Source organism: Syngnathus floridae, chromosome 5, assembly GCF_059516105.1.
Source record: "Syngnathus floridae isolate MCC-2025c chromosome 5, RoL_Sflo_1.0, whole genome shotgun sequence".
NCBI lineage: Eukaryota > Metazoa > Chordata > Actinopteri > Syngnathiformes > Syngnathidae > Syngnathus > Syngnathus floridae.
In genome coordinates this window covers 5,276,729-5,293,338 of record NC_142417.1, presented here as the reverse complement: position 1 = coordinate 5,293,338, position 16,610 = coordinate 5,276,729, and the positions used below count along the sequence as shown (strand labels likewise).

At 52.3% G+C, this 16,610-nt stretch overlaps 3 protein-coding genes across 5 annotated transcripts; 1 reads left to right on the top strand and 2 right to left on the bottom strand.

The window, feature by feature from the left end:
• Positions 1 to 1,082: 1,082 nt before the first annotated feature.
• LOC148397710 (disintegrin and metalloproteinase domain-containing protein 9-like) lies at positions 1,083 to 9,118 on the bottom strand. Of its 3 annotated transcripts, none has more exons than XM_088375985.1 (24): positions 8,653 to 9,118; positions 7,664 to 7,764; positions 7,361 to 7,419; positions 6,733 to 6,811; positions 6,521 to 6,597; positions 6,201 to 6,396; positions 5,821 to 5,886; positions 5,670 to 5,741; positions 5,430 to 5,599; positions 5,283 to 5,364; positions 5,038 to 5,171; positions 4,790 to 4,961; positions 4,613 to 4,705; positions 4,434 to 4,538; positions 4,178 to 4,268; positions 4,000 to 4,105; positions 3,382 to 3,565; positions 3,230 to 3,310; positions 2,683 to 2,788; positions 2,397 to 2,544; positions 2,189 to 2,291; positions 1,950 to 1,979; positions 1,820 to 1,866; positions 1,083 to 1,620 (listed from the first exon to the last, which is right to left on the bottom strand). In XM_088375985.1, the coding sequence occupies exons 1-24, from the start codon at positions 8,747 to 8,749 to the stop codon at positions 1,551 to 1,553; spliced, it is 2,469 nt and encodes an 822-aa protein (XP_088232111.1). In that variant the 5' UTR covers positions 8,750 to 9,118; the 3' UTR covers positions 1,083 to 1,550. The 3 variants fall into 3 exon arrangements, with proteins under 3 accessions (XP_088232111.1, XP_088232112.1, XP_088232113.1); XM_088375986.1 differs by lacking the exon at positions 8,653 to 9,118 and adding an exon at positions 8,490 to 8,604; XM_088375987.1 differs by lacking the exons at positions 7,664 to 7,764; positions 8,653 to 9,118 and adding an exon at positions 7,494 to 7,618.
• Positions 9,119 to 9,455: 337 nt separating this feature from the next.
• On the bottom strand, positions 9,456 to 15,345 carry ercc6l (excision repair cross-complementation group 6-like). The gene is made up of 3 exons (XM_088375974.1): positions 14,283 to 15,345; positions 13,663 to 13,707; positions 9,456 to 13,179 (listed from the first exon to the last, which is right to left on the bottom strand). Exons 1-3 carry the CDS (start codon positions 14,336 to 14,338, stop codon positions 9,603 to 9,605), a joined length of 3,678 nt encoding a protein of 1,225 aa, XP_088232100.1. The 5' UTR covers positions 14,339 to 15,345; the 3' UTR covers positions 9,456 to 9,602.
• pebp1 (phosphatidylethanolamine binding protein 1) lies at positions 14,864 to 16,502 on the top strand. Its single transcript, XM_088375993.1, has 4 exons — positions 14,864 to 15,303; positions 15,415 to 15,524; positions 16,030 to 16,130; positions 16,195 to 16,502. Exons 1-4 carry the CDS (start codon positions 15,169 to 15,171, stop codon positions 16,410 to 16,412), a joined length of 564 nt encoding a protein of 187 aa, XP_088232119.1. The 5' UTR covers positions 14,864 to 15,168; the 3' UTR covers positions 16,413 to 16,502.
• Positions 16,503 to 16,610: the final 108 nt, after the last annotated feature.

The window sequence follows — 16,610 nt, the reverse complement described above, 5'->3', positions numbered from 1 at the left end:
TTCCCCTCCTTTTTGTTTTTCCTCCAAATTGTCTTGCATTTGATTGTTGGACTCTGCATCAACAGTCGCAACTAGTCACTTTTTAATTATATTGCAATCTTTCTTAAATATGAATTGAAAGATTAGTTAGATTAGTACTATACATATAGTGACCATAGCGACAGAAAGTTTAAGCTAGCTGGATCAAAGAGGAAACATTGCTGATTGAAATCACAAATCCAACCACGATCAAGTCGAACATTTCCATCTCAGATAAATGGCGATCATATTTTAATAAGATGAAATTACCCTGCACACACTATTTTCAAATCATCAGCTGTGGGGGATAAAAACACAATTATGCTTTCACACCCCGATGGACACACATACAAATATTTGATTCACACCCAGGCAGTCCGTTGATTTAAAAAGCATATTCAAAGTCAATCAAATAAAAACGAAGCATCCGGGTTGATAAGTGGCAGCAAAGTGGCACAGCAGAAAGTTGATGATAATGTCGAGGAGGGTCCCTGCTGAAACAAAACTTGAACGCACACTGCACATGTCCATAAAAGACCAGGACACCTATTTGAAGGGGTTGGGACAACTTGGCGATGTGATGTCATGAGTATGGAAAGGCGGTTGTCCTCGTGTGTACGAGTGTGTGTGTGTCGTGGAAGTTCTCCACGGCGACGTCATGGAAGAAACCGCACCGAACCAGAGGGCACTTTGGGACACTCGACATTCCAATGGCAGTGCATGTGAGTGCCACTAGAGGGCACCAGTGCTTCGCGAAGACCAGCCGGCCCCAACTTGCGTCGAACAAGCTTAATTGTCCAATATTTCTATGATAGAATGATTAAACACATCGAGTTGTTAAGTTGCTGCCAAGGCGAACCGAACCCAGAAGAAAATGGAGTCATTGTTTCACAGAAAACTAAGCAAGTCCTCAGAATTTCATTCACCGAACAGGCCCAGCCAGTTACCAGATCCTCTAGTTTATGTTTGTGCATTAGAAACAATGTTCTGTTTTTGGATATTCTTGGGGGAAATCTAATTAATCTAAAAACGGATCAACATTCATCAATGAGTGAAAAAATGCGTCGTTGCAGCCTTCATTTTATTAAAGCAAATTGCTTGTTTGTGGGCTTTTTCTTAGTATTGTACTATGAGAATAAGATGAGTGTTTTTGAAAAGTTAAAAGAGGTGTTTTTCCCAAATAAAACTTCTTTCCGACTGATTGTTCCGTCTCCCTGCGCTCGCCGCTAGCAGTGTTCGGGTTAGAGACTGCGGCCATAAACAATGGAAATAAAATGTCGTCAGTCCTCGCTTCTTGGCATAGTGGTTTCGGTTTTGCAGTCTTCAAAGCAGCCAATCGGAGAAATGCTGCACTCAGGCTCGGTTGCCTGAAGCCGCCAGCAAGCGAGCGCTAGTTAGCCAGCATGCCTACGGCTGCATATGAGTAGTTCCGGCGCTTACGTCAGCCGCATCTGACTCTGACAAGTTGTTTCTTCATCTGGATTCCTGCTTCCAAACTGTCACTCGGCGAGGCTCAGCCCGGAGGACGCCGTTTATACTGGTGGCGGAGGGGCGGGTCTTTGAGGCATCAGAGGCTGAGCCGTCCCAGACGGTTTGGGCTTCCTGACGCACAAACAGAAAACAGAGGCCAGCGGTGACGCTAAGTGCAAAGCTAAGCTTCGGGCTTTCCGACAAAAAGCAATGCACGGAGGCTAGCTGCTATGCTAGTCAAAAACAAAGGGCAGAAGCTAGCTGAGATTTCAACTTTTGAGCGGCATGCTAATGTGCCACACGCTACGGGCGTGTTTGTGTTGACACTCACAGAGGCGGTGGCGGCGGCCTCACGGCGTACTTGCTTGTCGGCACCACCTGAACACACACAGTTACACACATTTGTGTGCACACAACGTCACGATGAGCGCGGCGGCAATGTCGACGAGCTTCGGCTTTACCTCGTGTGGCGGCAGAAGCTGGCTGTCGTGCTGGATGACAAAAAGAGGAGGACATGATTTACATGTTTAAAACATAGACGCACATTTTTAACAAAAGGTGCAGGTAACACACTTTTGGTTAAGACAACACAAACAGTTCCGGTGAGTAACGCGCACCCAATTTTGCAACAACCCAATTTATAAAAACAGACTCTCACATCTTTGTAGGGCACGCACGCACGCTCTTTACGTGTGCTCACCGCATCTCTGAGGATGTTGTTGGTGTTGCCGCGGGTAACAGGAGGCGGCTGAGCCCTTGGAGGCGGTCCTCCGGCGGAATTGGATGACGCCAGTCCTTCGGGCCTGGTCGCAAAAGGGGCAAAGGGCGTTGTCAGGATGTTGGGGTCGTTGCATTTTTTTCACCGCCGTTTTTTTTGTGCCGAGTTGAAGAGGTGTGTGCTGACTCACCGGTAACCCTGAGAGCGCCCCCTGCGAGTAAAGCCGAGGCGCTGCAGTATCCACTTCCGGCGCAGGAAGGCCAAGGTGGCCAGCACGGCCAGAGGCACGATCAAGAAGAAGAAGACGAGGAGGCCGTCTCTCAGGGACTTGTCTTTGTCTGCGGAGGACAAACACACAAGATGACAACATGCACAGAGATTGTAAGATTGGAAAAGAACCTTTCCTCAAGCGACAATGGAAGCCTCGAAATAATAAACATCAGGAGAGGGCAAAGGCGGCTGTGGGGGCTACTAACCATTCCAGGTGGGCCCGCTATCGTCGCTCCCCCCGTAACCTGCCAGCTCACAGAAGGGCGGCGCCCAGCCGTACTCACAGTGACACTTCCGGTTGTTGTTGCACACCTAACCCCAAGAAGGACACAAAGGGACCAATCAGAGTCGGAGGAGGGGGGGCAGTCTTAGTAACATTCTGTTTATCCGCTGGTGCCTTGAGCTACAAAAATTGCATCCGTTACCACGCTTGCATCTCAAATTGTCCATTCACTTTGGATGCATCTGTGGTTGTTTTTCGAGTGCTCTAGCTTAGAAAGAAAATCCCCCCCCATAAAAAAAAATCCATCAAATTGCTCTTCAATAAAGGAAATATTACTGTCCAAGAGTGTACTTTTTAATAAGCACACAGTCATTTGGAAATGGTTTGAATGTATGACATGACAGTTTGCGCTTTAGGATCGAGATAATTTATTGCAGCTCCTTCCGGACCACCGGGGGACAGCATCGTGCGGTTGCGCAGAAACAAGCCAAGAAGTACTTTTGCGAGCAGACTGTACGGTCGGTTCTCACCCCGCGACCGTGACACTTGCTGTCAGCGTCGCAATCGTAGTTGAGAACGTCGACGCTCCGACACTCAAAGTTGAGGCACACCTAAAAGCAGCAAAGTTAGAGCGCGGCGTGTCAGCGGCCACCCTGCACGCAACCAAGCGAGCGACCGTCACCTTGTTCGGGCCGCACTTGGTGCCCTGATTGACCATGGCAGGGTCGGGCACGTCCGAGCCCAGCATGAAGTCCACCCCGGAGCAGACGGCGCCCCCTATGGGCGTGCTGATGATGGAGGGCTCCATGCCGAAGGCTTTGACGCCCTGCACGTTGGCGCACTGCAGCTTGCCGCACAAGGCGTTTCTGTGGGCGGTGGGTGGGGCACGTCGGCGATGGTGCAAAGCGCCTCTGCCCTTTGCTCTCATCCTTGTTTCCGCTCTCTCCCTCCCCTTTTCACCTGGGGTTTCTGCTCGATCCCGTTTTTCTCGCCTTTGGTTCCTGGTGTCCCCTTTGTGTTTTCCCCATGGCTCCCACACAGTTTTCTCTTTTCTTGCTTTGACTTCCTCCCGCGCTCCCTTCTCAAGATTTCTCATTTTCCCCATTCGGCGCTATGTGAGTGTTTCCTTGCCCTCCTGGGGGCTCTGACCAGGGGATGTGGAGTCTAAGTGTCAACCGTGAAGCCCTTTGAGACGTTTCAGTGAGTATGGGCTATAGAAATAAAGTCGACTTAACTTAGCTATCCTATCCCCATCTTTGAAACTCTCTCTGCCCTCTGCTGATGCAGCGGTCTCGTTTACCTGCTCTCGCACTTTTTGTAGCCGTAGTTTAGGTAGCCACAGTTCCCAAAGCGATCGCCTTTGCTGTTGACCTCTTTGAAACAGATCTCTGGCGCCATCTTGGCCTCTGAGGAACACACGTCTGTCTGTCAGCCTACGGCTTTCGTCACGCGTGCGCAGGTCGGCGCCAGTCACCCACTGGCTCCAAAGATGCTCCTGCACTGGTCTTGGGCATGCTGACAGCGGCCATCGTAGCAGTACGCCTCCTGATCGCGACAGGGATGACCGTTCTGCAAGACAGTGACATCAGCACTGACGCAAGTTTGCATAACGCCACCTTTGGTGGCGCGTGCGCAGGCCTGGGAATCATCTGCCAAATACGCACAACTTTGCGACGATTTCTCAATTAGCACACACAATTAGTGACGCATCCGCACGGGCGCACGCACACTGACCTGCACAAAAGCGTCATTCTGACAGAGAGAGGAGGAGCCATTGCAGAACTCAGGCAGGTCACACTCGTCCACACTGGCGCGGCACACGGTCCCGCCGGGCCGGAACTGCGCACGCGCGCAGAGAAGAAGTTGGAGGTGCGCTTGTGCAAACGTGCGCTGAGTGACGGCGCCGAGCGTACCCGACAGCTGGAGCAGCACTCGCCGTGAGCGCACTCGGCTCCCGGCTTCAGTCTGCAGGTCTCAAACTCGCAGCAGGGATCGCTCTCACACTCCTGTCCCGTGCACAGATGAATGGGAGATTCTGTTGGAGGAACGAGCGGCTGCGCCCAAGACACAGCCTAAGGCGAGGCTCAGACCTGCGCCGATCCGCAGTCGCAGTCCTCCCCAAAGTCAAGTAGACCGTTCCCGCAGTAGGGGGCGCTGTAGGCCTCGTCAGGTCGCGGCACGTTGAGGAGACACGAGCCGCCCGTGCGCAGCAGCATCTTCTCAAAGTCGTCGGCGCTGCAGGTGCTGAAGTTCCGGGAACCTCTGAGGTCGCAACGTAATGCAACGTAAGGCCAGGCAAGGCCGCTTGAGCCGGTCCACGTCGATCTGTGCGTCTTACGTGGTGCCGGAGTTCATGATGCACGCTTGCGTGGGGCATGTGCAAGGCCGGCTGTCGTCGTGGTTCATGCCGAGGTTGTGGCCAAGCTCGTGAGCCACGACGGAGGCCAAGGCAAACACGTTGTTGTTCAGGAACTGCACACGTACACACACACAGGGTTACCAGTCAGCGAGTTTATTCCCCACAAATGTGTGTGTTGCTAGTACACGTCACCCGCACGTACGTTTGCATTTTTACATCCGTACCGTGTTAATTCCGCCAGCGTGACTTCGCGAACACACGGTGGCGATAAACGCCATTCCTGCCGTTTCCCCAAAACTCTTCATCCTGCGTCATCGTCATCATCATTATCATCAGCGTCGTTCCCAGCATTCCCGTGCGTTTGCGCTCACGTGATCAGCTGCGCCGAGTCGTGTCGGCGGCGGGGCAGCAGTTCCTTCTCCCTCCACTGGGTGAAGCGACTCAGGACCTCGCCGGCGCCTCCCTCTGTGCTGATCAGGTTCTGCCTGGTCCAGATCTCCAGGCCCACCAGAACCACGCGTACATTCAGCTGCATGTAGATCTGCACACGCAAACCAAAAACAATTCAGTCTGCGCGGTGGTGCGCTGGCGGTGTGCCGGTGTGTACTCACGCCATCGACGATGTTGGCCAAATGAACCATGTCCTCCCGCACCGCGCTCTCGTTCCTGTTCACGGCGTTGTACTGACGGCAGCGATAATCACACGCCATGTCAGTCAAGTGAAGGCATGAAACGTTCGGTGCGTGCAGGCGTGCGCGTCACCCTGTCATTGTCCACCACCAGCAGGAGTTCCACGTAGTGTGTGCGATGGAGAATATCTCGCTTCACCTGGAAAGCACACACACGTGCATTGGTTGTGTGTGTAAAGAACCGGGAGAATATTTGTGTTTCTGAGAGCATATGTGACGTACGAGAGATCTGACGTAGTGATTTTGGAGGTGTACCCTAAAGCTGAGTGACTTTTTTTTTTGTCTTGCGTTGCAAACAAAAATTGGAGTTTTCAACAGATAACTTGGGATAGTCTACTAGCTTAATGCTACGCTGCAATGGGAAACGCCATAAACCGGCTAAACAATTTAGCATGGATTCTCCTGTGTGATTGAAGCTGACAAATATCTGTTGAGTTGCGTGCGTGCGGTCACCCTGGCGTGCTGGTGGATCTCCAGCGGGGGTTGTGAGGGTGCGTCTTCGCTGTGGCTGTGAGCCTGCTGGTGATGCGGCACCCCGCATCCACGAGGCTGTGATGTCACATCCCGCAGGCGGTACAGCAGGTGCTGCTCGGGGGCTAAGTCGAGAGGCTCAATGGCGTAGCTGTCGTCATCTAGATGCAGCACGCCTCTGCCGCGTGATGCACGCACACACACACATCACCTGGAAGATGAGGTGCTGCACGGTGCTTACAAGATGCAAAGAGAAACCAGCACACAAAGTGCGACCAGTTGTGCGTGCGTGCGTGGGCTACCTGAGGCCGTTACAAACACTCATGGCAACGGACGATCCCTCCATGCCTTCAACAAAGCCCTGATAGTGGCAGTGATCCTACACACACGCAGACACGCATAGAACAAAGACAACATGGAGGATTTTGCAAACGAGCACACTGCAGCCAGCTTCGGGAAATCTTTCCACAAGCGCCATAACATTTCATTTGAGCTCGAGGTGCGTGCGCGGTACCCGGACATCCGGAGCTGTCGTGATGACTTGTCCGTCGTCCGCGTACGTAAATACTTTGAAGTCGGCAGGCAGCAGCATCCTGAAAAGGAGAGCGTCCGCTTATTAGTGAGGTCACATGATAACACGACGCTCAAGTCGAAGGAAGCGGCCGGCTGGCTTCGCTTGCTGCCTTGAATGGAAACAAACAAAACGACAAGTTGGAGGTCAGCTCGCTGGAGCCGACAATCTCGCTTGTTGCTTCTTATCGACTCGTTTTGGGAACACGTCGATAAAAAGCGCCGGCCGCCGACAAAAGCAGGAGAGCGTTGGAAAAGAGGTGAGTCTTCATGCTAAAAAAAAAAAATCGATAGACAAACGGATGCTTGTCTGCAAATCTGACATGGTTTGTTTGCTTAAGCGCCAGACATTCGTCGGGCCCGGAAAAATATTTTGACATTGTTGGAAGGGAAAACCCAAAACGGGCCGTTGGCCCAGTAAAAATCTTTCACCCCTTCAAAAATCAATATCAGAAGTCATAATTATTCTCATAAGATTCCAAAAGTTGTTCTTCCAAAATAATTGTCTTTGTTTTTGGAATATAGTCCTTGCACAATTAATGGGATGATCTAAATCCGGCGAACCAACTCACCGGTTCCGCTCCAGACGAACGACACGGCTGCGTCCCGACACGTCGATGGCGTACGACACCTGCGACAGAAGATGACGCGCATGAGCCAGCAAAATGACCCCATGCATGACGAGATGGCGCCGTTGCTGCGTACACGGAGGCCATTTTGTCTCCGCTTCTTTCTCGCTGACGTCTGCTACTTCATCACAACTTCCCACGTGAAAGAATGATCATGCACAAGTTGGTGATGCGTCAGCCGGCCCGATGGAGAGTTCGGAGCTCACGCATACCCGCGCGCACGCACGGGGAGTGAAATCCGCGCACCTGATCGGGCGGGGAGCCGTCAGCATCCCTCCTCGCCCTGTCTCCTATTGCCCGTGGCACCGTCAGCTGATACGAGGACAGATGCTGCGTCTGCCGGGCGTCTGGGTGACCCAAACAAAACACACAATGAGCGTCTTATCTCAGCAGCAGCCTGGCCAGCACACGCACAATCACCGCACACGGTTACGCAACACACACATTAAGGTTTAGCTAAGCTAAGCTGCTTAAAGATCAAGTTGTCTGCGCGAGCAGGCATGTTACAGTCAGCTGATGGCCAGACCTTTACTGAGAACTGCAGTGGGCCAATGCCAACGAGGCCATTTGGAGACAAAGTGCAAAAGGTGGGGGAGAGACATGTGGCAGAGACGAGATTTGAGATGGACCACTTCCTCGCGGGCGCTGCCGTGACGACCGAGGGCGTCTTCTTACGGCGCTTCATCTGATTAATTGGACTTTGACACCACTTGATTTCATATTGTTATGTTACATTTTGTCTTCAGTGTTGCCCCCTTGGGATACAGGAAGGGGAATCTTCCCATCCTCACCCTCCTCGAGGTTGTGATCAGGGGATGTCGACAATATTGTATTATATGTGAAGCCCTTTGAGACAGTCTGTGATCAAAGCCCATGCAAGTAAAATGAACAAAAAAGCTGCATTTATGACACAAATTTGAACACAAAACAAGCGTTTTGGTGAAAAGTAAGCAGAGCTGCAGCGTGAAAGGCCTCAGTCAACAATGCCCAATGTTTGGCTAAACTCATTGTCAAGGGTAGTTTCAGTGGTTTGCTGCTGAATGGGAGCATCCACAAGTGCAAACGTGTTCACCTAAAGTTGGCCGCAACGGTGGATCAAATCAATCCAACATGAACGTTGAGAAGTTGAGAAACCGGGTAGTTTCAAGAAAGCCTCAACTCGCAGGTGACCTTGCTTGTGTGCGTGCGTGTGAAGCTGCCAAGAAGGCAGCAGTCCACTTCCGCTCCGTCCTCACCTCTACTATGTCCACTTCCGGTCATTACAAGCAGTAAATAGCACATTTCCAGCAGCTTTCTTCTTTCTCTAGTCATGGTTATGATCATCATCTTCATGTCCGTTTTTCAAAACCGACCTCCGCCTCGTCCTCCGTGAAATGAGCCCGCGCGTCGCCCCCTTTGCCTCAGCCTCCCACAGTCGTGTTCTCCTTCGGCCGGGCCATTCGAGACCTAGAAGGACGGCTACGTCCCGGTGCTCTTTGGGGCGTGTGTTTAAACCCGACCCAAATCCAGGAGGCCGTTCGACCCGCGGCAAGCAAACATACTTCGACAACGTTCCACCGAGGTGACGTCACCATCGGCTTACCCGGGAAGAGCCGAGATTTGTGTCGAAATCAAGCCACCCCCCCCGAACAATTCCGAACGTGCGATTTTGTCATGGACCGGAAATCCCCGTGCTGTTTCTGGGTTGGGCCGTCATCTGTTCGCTCCGCCCCCGGCGTTTTTTGGGCGTTTGTCGGAAGGCGAAAACGAACGGCCGTCTCGGCTGACCGATCGTGACGTCACAATTGCCGAAAGCTCCTTCAAAATAAGATGTCGGTCTCCTCTTGGAACAGATTTGTTGACAGGGTCCAAAGCAAAGACGGAACATTGTCAGACATTATGAATAGAAAAAAAGTTTTTTTCTTTTAATCCCGCATTCTCTGGAAAAGGGATAAACCACCAAGCTGTGTTTATATCTTGAAAATCCAAATCCACAAGTCTGCGGGAGCCGCATAATAGCAGCCGAGATGATTTCCGACAACAACAATGACAACCCAGCTACAGTTTGAACCATAGAAAAGGCTTTTATTTTTCCTCATCAGTTGCGCAAGACGGGCAGTAGCAGCCAGTGCTGGGCGGCTTTGACAGCAACCAAAACAGCAAAAATGTATTGAACATTTGATCAGAGTTTTTGGGCGCGTTCGTGTTACGAGCGACTGAGCTGTCGGTACAGCTGGATGGTCAAGGACTGGATTTCCGGGTCTCCGGGCCTGATGTCGATAGCCTTGAGGAACAAATCCAGAGCCTCCCCGAGGCGGCCCTGTGTGAACGACTCGCGGCCTCGCCTCACCAGCGACTCGTAGGCATCGACGCAGCCCACCGCCGCTTTTGCGGCGCACTGCTCCAACCTCTCAGAGGACGTCAGTTCGGGCTCGCCCGTCGACTCTTCCAGGTTCCCGCTACGGGGATCCTCCTGCAAATCCTCCTCCTCGTCCTCTTCGTCCTCCTCGTCCTCTTCTACTTCTTCCACTTCTTCGACATCTTCATGCGAGTTTGGGGTCTTTGTGGTGGCATCCTCCTCCTCCTCCTCCTCCTCCTCCTCCTCCTCCTCGTCAGAAGACCTCGCCGAAATCTTATTCCGGTGGACTTGGAGGGAGCGGCGAGACGCCACTGACACGTTTCCCCGGATGCTTTTTCTCGAGCTGATGAGCGGTGAGGACTTTGGCGTGGACGAACCATGTGGTGGGAAGCTGTTGAACGCGGCGGAGGCCTTGGAGGACGATGGGGCAACCTTAACCTGCTCCTCCTCCACGTCTTCCTCTTCGCTGTCATAAATGAGGGGCACTATCTTCTTCTTCTTGGTCACCGTGGCGATAGACTCGTCCATCTCGGAGACGCGGGATTGGATGCTGAGTCCGAGCTGCCTCTCCGTCAAGGACTTGCCCACGTCGAAGGTTCCCGATATCTGAAGCTGCGACAACAGCTTCTCCTCCTCCTCCTCCTCCTCCTCCTCCTCCACCTGGTCGTCATCATCCTGGTACAGGACATCGCGCTCCTCATCCAGCTGAATTGGCGACAGGAGCTTTCTCTCCTCATCCTGGTACAGGATGTCTTTTTCCTCCAGCCGGAGTTGTGACTGAAGCTTCTTCTCCTCATCCTGGTAGGAGATCTCGCTCTCCTCCAGCTGTAGATTGAAGTTTCCTTCCATCAGCTCGGAGCCGCTGTCACTGACTCTGCTCCAGCAGTCCACTCTCAAGCTGGACATGGACGACTGCAAGGCGGAGAGTCTGTTGCTTCGGCTCCCATCCGCGTTTGAGTCGTCGCACTTGGGGCCTTCGTCGAGACTGACGTGCGTGGGAGCAACTTGTCTGTCGGCCTCAAGGCTCTCTTCCGGACTCTTCTGGACGTGCTCTCCGAGGTTGTCTGGGTTCCTCGGCGGGGGGCTTTCTTCGTCAGCGAGATGGACCGAGCTGCTGCGACCCCGAAGGCCGCCGCCCTCCTTGGCGTCGCTGGATCGGTCCGGGCCCGCCCGGGCTGGCGACGTGTTGCTGCGGCGCGGCGAGCATGTGACACTGGATCTGGGCTTGCTCAGTTTCTTATCCTTCAGCAGATCCTCACGCTCACTTGTCGACTTTCGCCTCCAGCCGGGCTCGGCGCTGGACTCCAAGATGGTGGCAAACTGCATGTGTAAGTCCGACTCGGCCTTCACCAGCTCGTGGGCCTTCTGGACCCGCCCTTCGATGTACTGTTGCTCTTCGCGGTCCTGCGGGGCCTCGTCGAGGTCCACGTTGAGGCAAAACATGAGGTCGTGATCGGAGAGTCCGAACATGTCCATGGTGTGGAGGTGGGCCAGGTGCACGTCCAAGTCGGGGTCACTACTTCGGTGTTTGGCGTGCAGAGACTGGAGCAGCAGCTGCGTGGAGGAGGACCTGGTGTCCTCCAGGCTGAAGAGCTCCCGCAGCTCCTGCTTGCTGAAATAGCGGAAAGGGTTCTTCTTGTCGCCAGTGGTCTGGCGGATCAGCGAGTCCTTGAAAACCTGCCGCCTGTAGATCTTCTCCTCCACCGTGCCGCAGGTGATGAGTCGGTAAATGACCACGTTCTTGGTCTGGCCGATGCGGTACACCCTGTCCACCGCCTGGGCGTCGGTCGCCGGGTTCCAGCTGGGATCGTAGATGACCACCCTGTCAGCCGCCGTCAGGGTGATGCCGACGCCGCCGACCTGGGTGGTGAGAAGGAAGACGGCGTAGCTGCTGTCCGTCTGGAAAAGGGTGATGAGTCGCTCGCGCTCGGCCACCTGCGTGACGGTGCCGTCCAGGCGCAGGACTTTGAAGCCCTGATTCCTCAGGATGCGCTGGAGGATGTCCAGCACCATCCTGTAGTGGGCGAAGACCAGCGTGCGGTGGCCTCGGGCCCGCAGATGCTTGAGGAGAGTAAGTAGGAAGGCCAGTTTGCCGGACTCGGCGATCAAAGTTTCGTCGGGAACGTTGCCGATGCTCTGACTGCCGCTGTCATCGTGGTAGTTGCTCTGCCGAGCCTCCCTGAGACCCAAGCTGGCTGTGGCCCGGGCGGAGAGAAGCCGTGGGTGGTCACACAGCTTCTTGAGAATGGTCAGCTCCGCCAGAGGCGACCGAGACGTCATGAGCAGCTCCTTGATATGTTCCAGGGAAATGAACTTCCAGTAGATGTCTTCCTGGATGCTGCTGAGGTACGTCCATACAATCAGGTCATTCTTCCTGGTGAGGGTGGGCCCGCTGGCCCCAGAGACCTTTCGGCCCCCGGGCTCCTCGGTCTCCTCTGAGCTCGCAGAGTGACCGGCAGCATCCGACGTGCCGCCGCCGTCTTTGCTCTTCTGCACTTCGGCCTTGGTCCGGCGCAGGAAGTAAGGTCGGATGATGGCCATGAGGTTCTCCGACATCCGGGACCCGAGGACCTTCTCTCCCGGAGTGGCGTCCTTCTCCCGGGCACGAGTGATGGGGTTCTCGTACTGCATCTTGAAGGTTTTGAGCGTGCCCAGAAGAGTTCCCTGACAGGCAAAGTCGAAGAGCGCCCACAACTCTCGCAGATTGTTTTGGACGGGTGTGCCGGTGAGGAGCACTCTGTTTTTAGACGGGATGGCGGTGGCGCACTTGGCTGTTTTGGTGGTGCTGGTCTTGATCTTGTGGGCCTCGTCCAGTATCATGTAGTCCCACTTGAACTCTCGGCCCTGGTAGGACGACAGCTGCTGCCAGTTGTTCATGAGCATGGTGTAGGTGGTGATGATCACACCGCTCCTCCTCTGGATCTTCTCCAGGTTCTTGGTCCGCTCGGCCTTGCTGACACCGTGAAACTCTTTGACCCGCATGCCGGGAGTCCACTTGTTGAACTCCTTGGTCCAGTTAGTGATGAGCGAGGTGGGCATGACCAGCATGGTGTGCTTGACCAGCTCGTTGTCATACATGGCCGAGAGGAAGGAAATGACCTGGACGGTTTTGCCCAGGCCCATGTCGTCAGCCAGAATGCCACCTTTGCGCCCGTCCCTGTAGAGGCTGTACATGAAGGCCACGCCGCTCCTCTGGTAGTCGTACAGCTTGTCGTAGAGCTCCTTGTACATCTTCAGGCCGCTCTTCTTGACGTCCACGTACTCGTCGTCGTCGTCCTGGAAACTCTGCGCCAAAACCTCCTCCAGTTTCCCGATCCGCTTCTGCAGCTTGTCCGTGCGGTGAATGTTGAAGGCCATCTTGAAGTGCTCCAGAGCTTTGCTCACCTCTCCCCGTCGGGCCGCATCTTTGCCGTCTTGGATGTGTCTGCGAGCAAAGACAAGTCAGCCCAGCCACTCTGAAGCGCTCGCCCGCACGTGACATCATGAACTAGTGACATCGCTAACATGTGACATCATCAAAGAGCAGGAGGATCAACCGCACCAAAGCTTCCGCTCGGCCGCCACTCAAACATCAACAGTCCCGACTCGGAGTAGCAACCTCATCCGCCTATGTTGTCATAAAGACTCGACCGGCGCTAGCATAGAGCTCCTTTCGCGCAACGGAGCTCGGTGGCCTCTAGTGGAGAGGAGATGTTAACGCAGCATTTTGACCCGCTGCATACAAACAGCCCAATAGAGCATTCAAGCGTGCCTCTTCCAAGACTCGCTGTCCAAATAATGCTGTCGAAGGCTCCTTCAGTTGACATACGACTCATGCTCTTCATTTCGTGGTGTTCCTGTCACTCAATTTACAGTCATTGGGACACATAGATATATCACTGCTTGGGAAAATAGGATGCTTTGTTACCTGTGATAGACTTCCATGTTGTCCTCCTCGTCCAAGGACAAAAACCTGAGAGGACACCAACACAGTCAGCCACAGCGGTAGTTGACAAACTCCCTTCAAAAATGTCAAACTGCACAATCATTTTTACTGCACTTGTTGTGATGACAATAAATGTGATCTGAAATTAATTTCCCATCGCTCCCTAGGATGATTTCCTGCATTTTATTAGCTCCAAATGCCTCCTTACAATGTCCATGAACAATTTAGGGAGTGTTAGTTCATTTTCAACTGTTGCAGTCCAGACACTGGCCCCCATCACCTCACAACAGGGTCAAACTTTGTTGAGCTGCCACAGGCCCCTCATGTTGTTTTAACTGGAGCACCTAATCTGTGTAAATCTCGACGCTTCATGGAGCTTCACACGCCCATGTCCAAAATAGACACAGGGAACTTGGCTATGTTATTAGTTTCTTCTTCATTTTTATTAGTTTTTGTCCCGTAAGGGGTCGCTAAAGCCACTGCGTGCCATCCTTTGGGATCGTGTTAATTCTACGGTTAAAACAGCGACTAGCTAGCCCCATGTCCTCCATCACTTCCGTTGTCGTACACGACAGTTAGCCGGCGAGCTCACGTTGACTTACTTGTCCAGCTTGTCCCCAAGCTCCTCCGCGACGCCGTTGGGATCATTTGCATTCATGGCTAAAGCGCCGTCTTGTTCTAAGAGCACTTGAACAACTTGGCAATATCATTAAACTCAAGAAGCGGAGAAAAAAAAGGAGCGCGAGTTGATATTTTCAAGCACGGCTCCTTCCCCCGCCAATTTGCTCAAACTCGCACACACAGGCGACGTGATGCCGTCACGGACGTCGTCCAATCAGAGGCATAGAGGAATTTGTGTAGGCGGGACAGGGAGGAGCGAGCCCAGCCAATTAAATTAGACGCTAGTGATGCTCCTAATTTCATTGGCTGGAGCTGGAGGTCTCCTAATCGACCAGCACTTTGGCCACGTCTCATTTGTATAAACATTTGAGTATTTATCATTTGTATAAACATTTTAGTATTTATCATTTGTATAAATTACTTGTAGAGCTGTGCTTCTTAACTGTTGTCACCCAAATTTCCCATTGTCCAGAAGTGGCGACACATTTAAAATGAGGGTTTAAAAGTGCCACTTTATATGACGAATCACAAAGCAGCGGTCATCTTTAGTGCCCCCAGTGGCCATTTTGTGCCAATAGTCGTGTTTGTGGTGTTCAAATGTAGTGCGACTCCCGAAGACCTCTTGTTTTACAGGGATATTCCCCAATACTAAGTGTAGATTGATGGGAGACCACGAATGAAAATAGATAATGGTGATGTTTGAAATATAATCCAAAGTGAAGAAAGCACGTGGTGACGTGTGTTGCAGTAGCTTTGCTTTAGCATTTCATCTTGAGCGCTGGTCCTTGAACGTGCCATAGCCTCGTCTAAAACCCAGCAGAAGCAGCAAATTGCGATCCAGTTAGTTAGCCGCTCCGTCCAGACAACATGCCTGTGGATGTGAACCAGTGGAGCGGCCCGCTGCAGCTCCACGAAGTGGAGGAGAAACCCGGCCGGCCTCTGACGGTCAAGTACGGCTCCGTGGAGATCGACGAGCTGGGCAAAGTGCTCACGCCCACGCAGGTGAGCTACATTAGCATAGCTTGCATGGCCTGGCCTGGTTGGTATCAAATGTTTTTCCATTTTTCAAGGGGGGGGTATTACTTTCCCAATTAAAATGTCCCGCCCCCTTAGGTCCAGAACCGGCCTACGAGCATCGAGTGGGAGGGATGCGACCTCAGTAAACTTTACACTTTAGTCCTAACCGACCCGGACGCCCCCAGCAGGGAAAAACCCAAATTCAGGTCAGGCCTTTTCCACAAACTCTTATCTCACATTGACAGAAAAAAAAAATCACCAGTTGTCATATTTATAACTCAGATTTATCACCAACTCAATGATTTTGTTTTGTATATTTTTTAACCGTAGGTGTTGCAATTTTCTCCCATTTATTCTATTTTGTTGCCACTTTTTCTTGTTTTGACTTTTTTCCTGCTATTTTAATAGACATTTTAGTATTCGAACTGTTTCCAACTTTCCACTTGTAACTTTTGCAGATTCAAATATGTTTAAATTTCTTTTACGTTTAATTTTTTTTTTAATTGAAGTTTTTGCTCCCAATTTTCATGTGAATAAAATTTTCCGTTTTTTCTTTATTTTTTATTTGTTTGTAATGTTCACGATAAATTCCGGGGGTGTGGGGGGGGGGGTCACCTTTTCATGTTTCAAATAAAAGTATAATTTAACTGACAAATTGCAATGTGTTGATGGTGTGGAAACAAGTGAAGGGGAACTTGTTGTTTTTGTCAGGGAGTGGCATCACTACCTAGTGGTCAACATGAAAGGAAACGACCTGTCCTCCGGTGTTGTCTTGTCCGACTACGTTGGTTCCGGCCCTCCTGAGGGAACAGGTAGCACTAATAATTATTTTAGAATTAGGTTGTGCAAGCGAGTGACGGCATTGCCCGTGCGCAGGTCTCCACCGCTACGTGTGGCTGGTGTACAGCCAGCCGGGGGCGCTGTCGTGCACCGAGCGCGTCCTCACCAACCGCTCGGGCGACGGGCGCGGCAAGTTCAGCGTGGGCGCTTTCCGCCGCAAATACGGACTAGACGCGCCCGTGGCCGCCACCTGCTACCAGGCCGAGTGGGACGACTACGTGCCCAAACTCTACCAGCAACTGGCGGGAAAGTAGGCCTCCTCCACACTCAAACCAACAACAAGGAATCGTGCGCCACCTAGTGCACATCAACGGGTTGACTCAATAAAGCTGCTTTACAGTCAATCACTTTGTCTGTTTGCCATCACATTTAGGTTAGGTTATTTAAATGGAAAATACACTTGAGTTGTTTTTTTTAAACGAGAGTTGGGCAAGTACCGATATCAGGCCAAA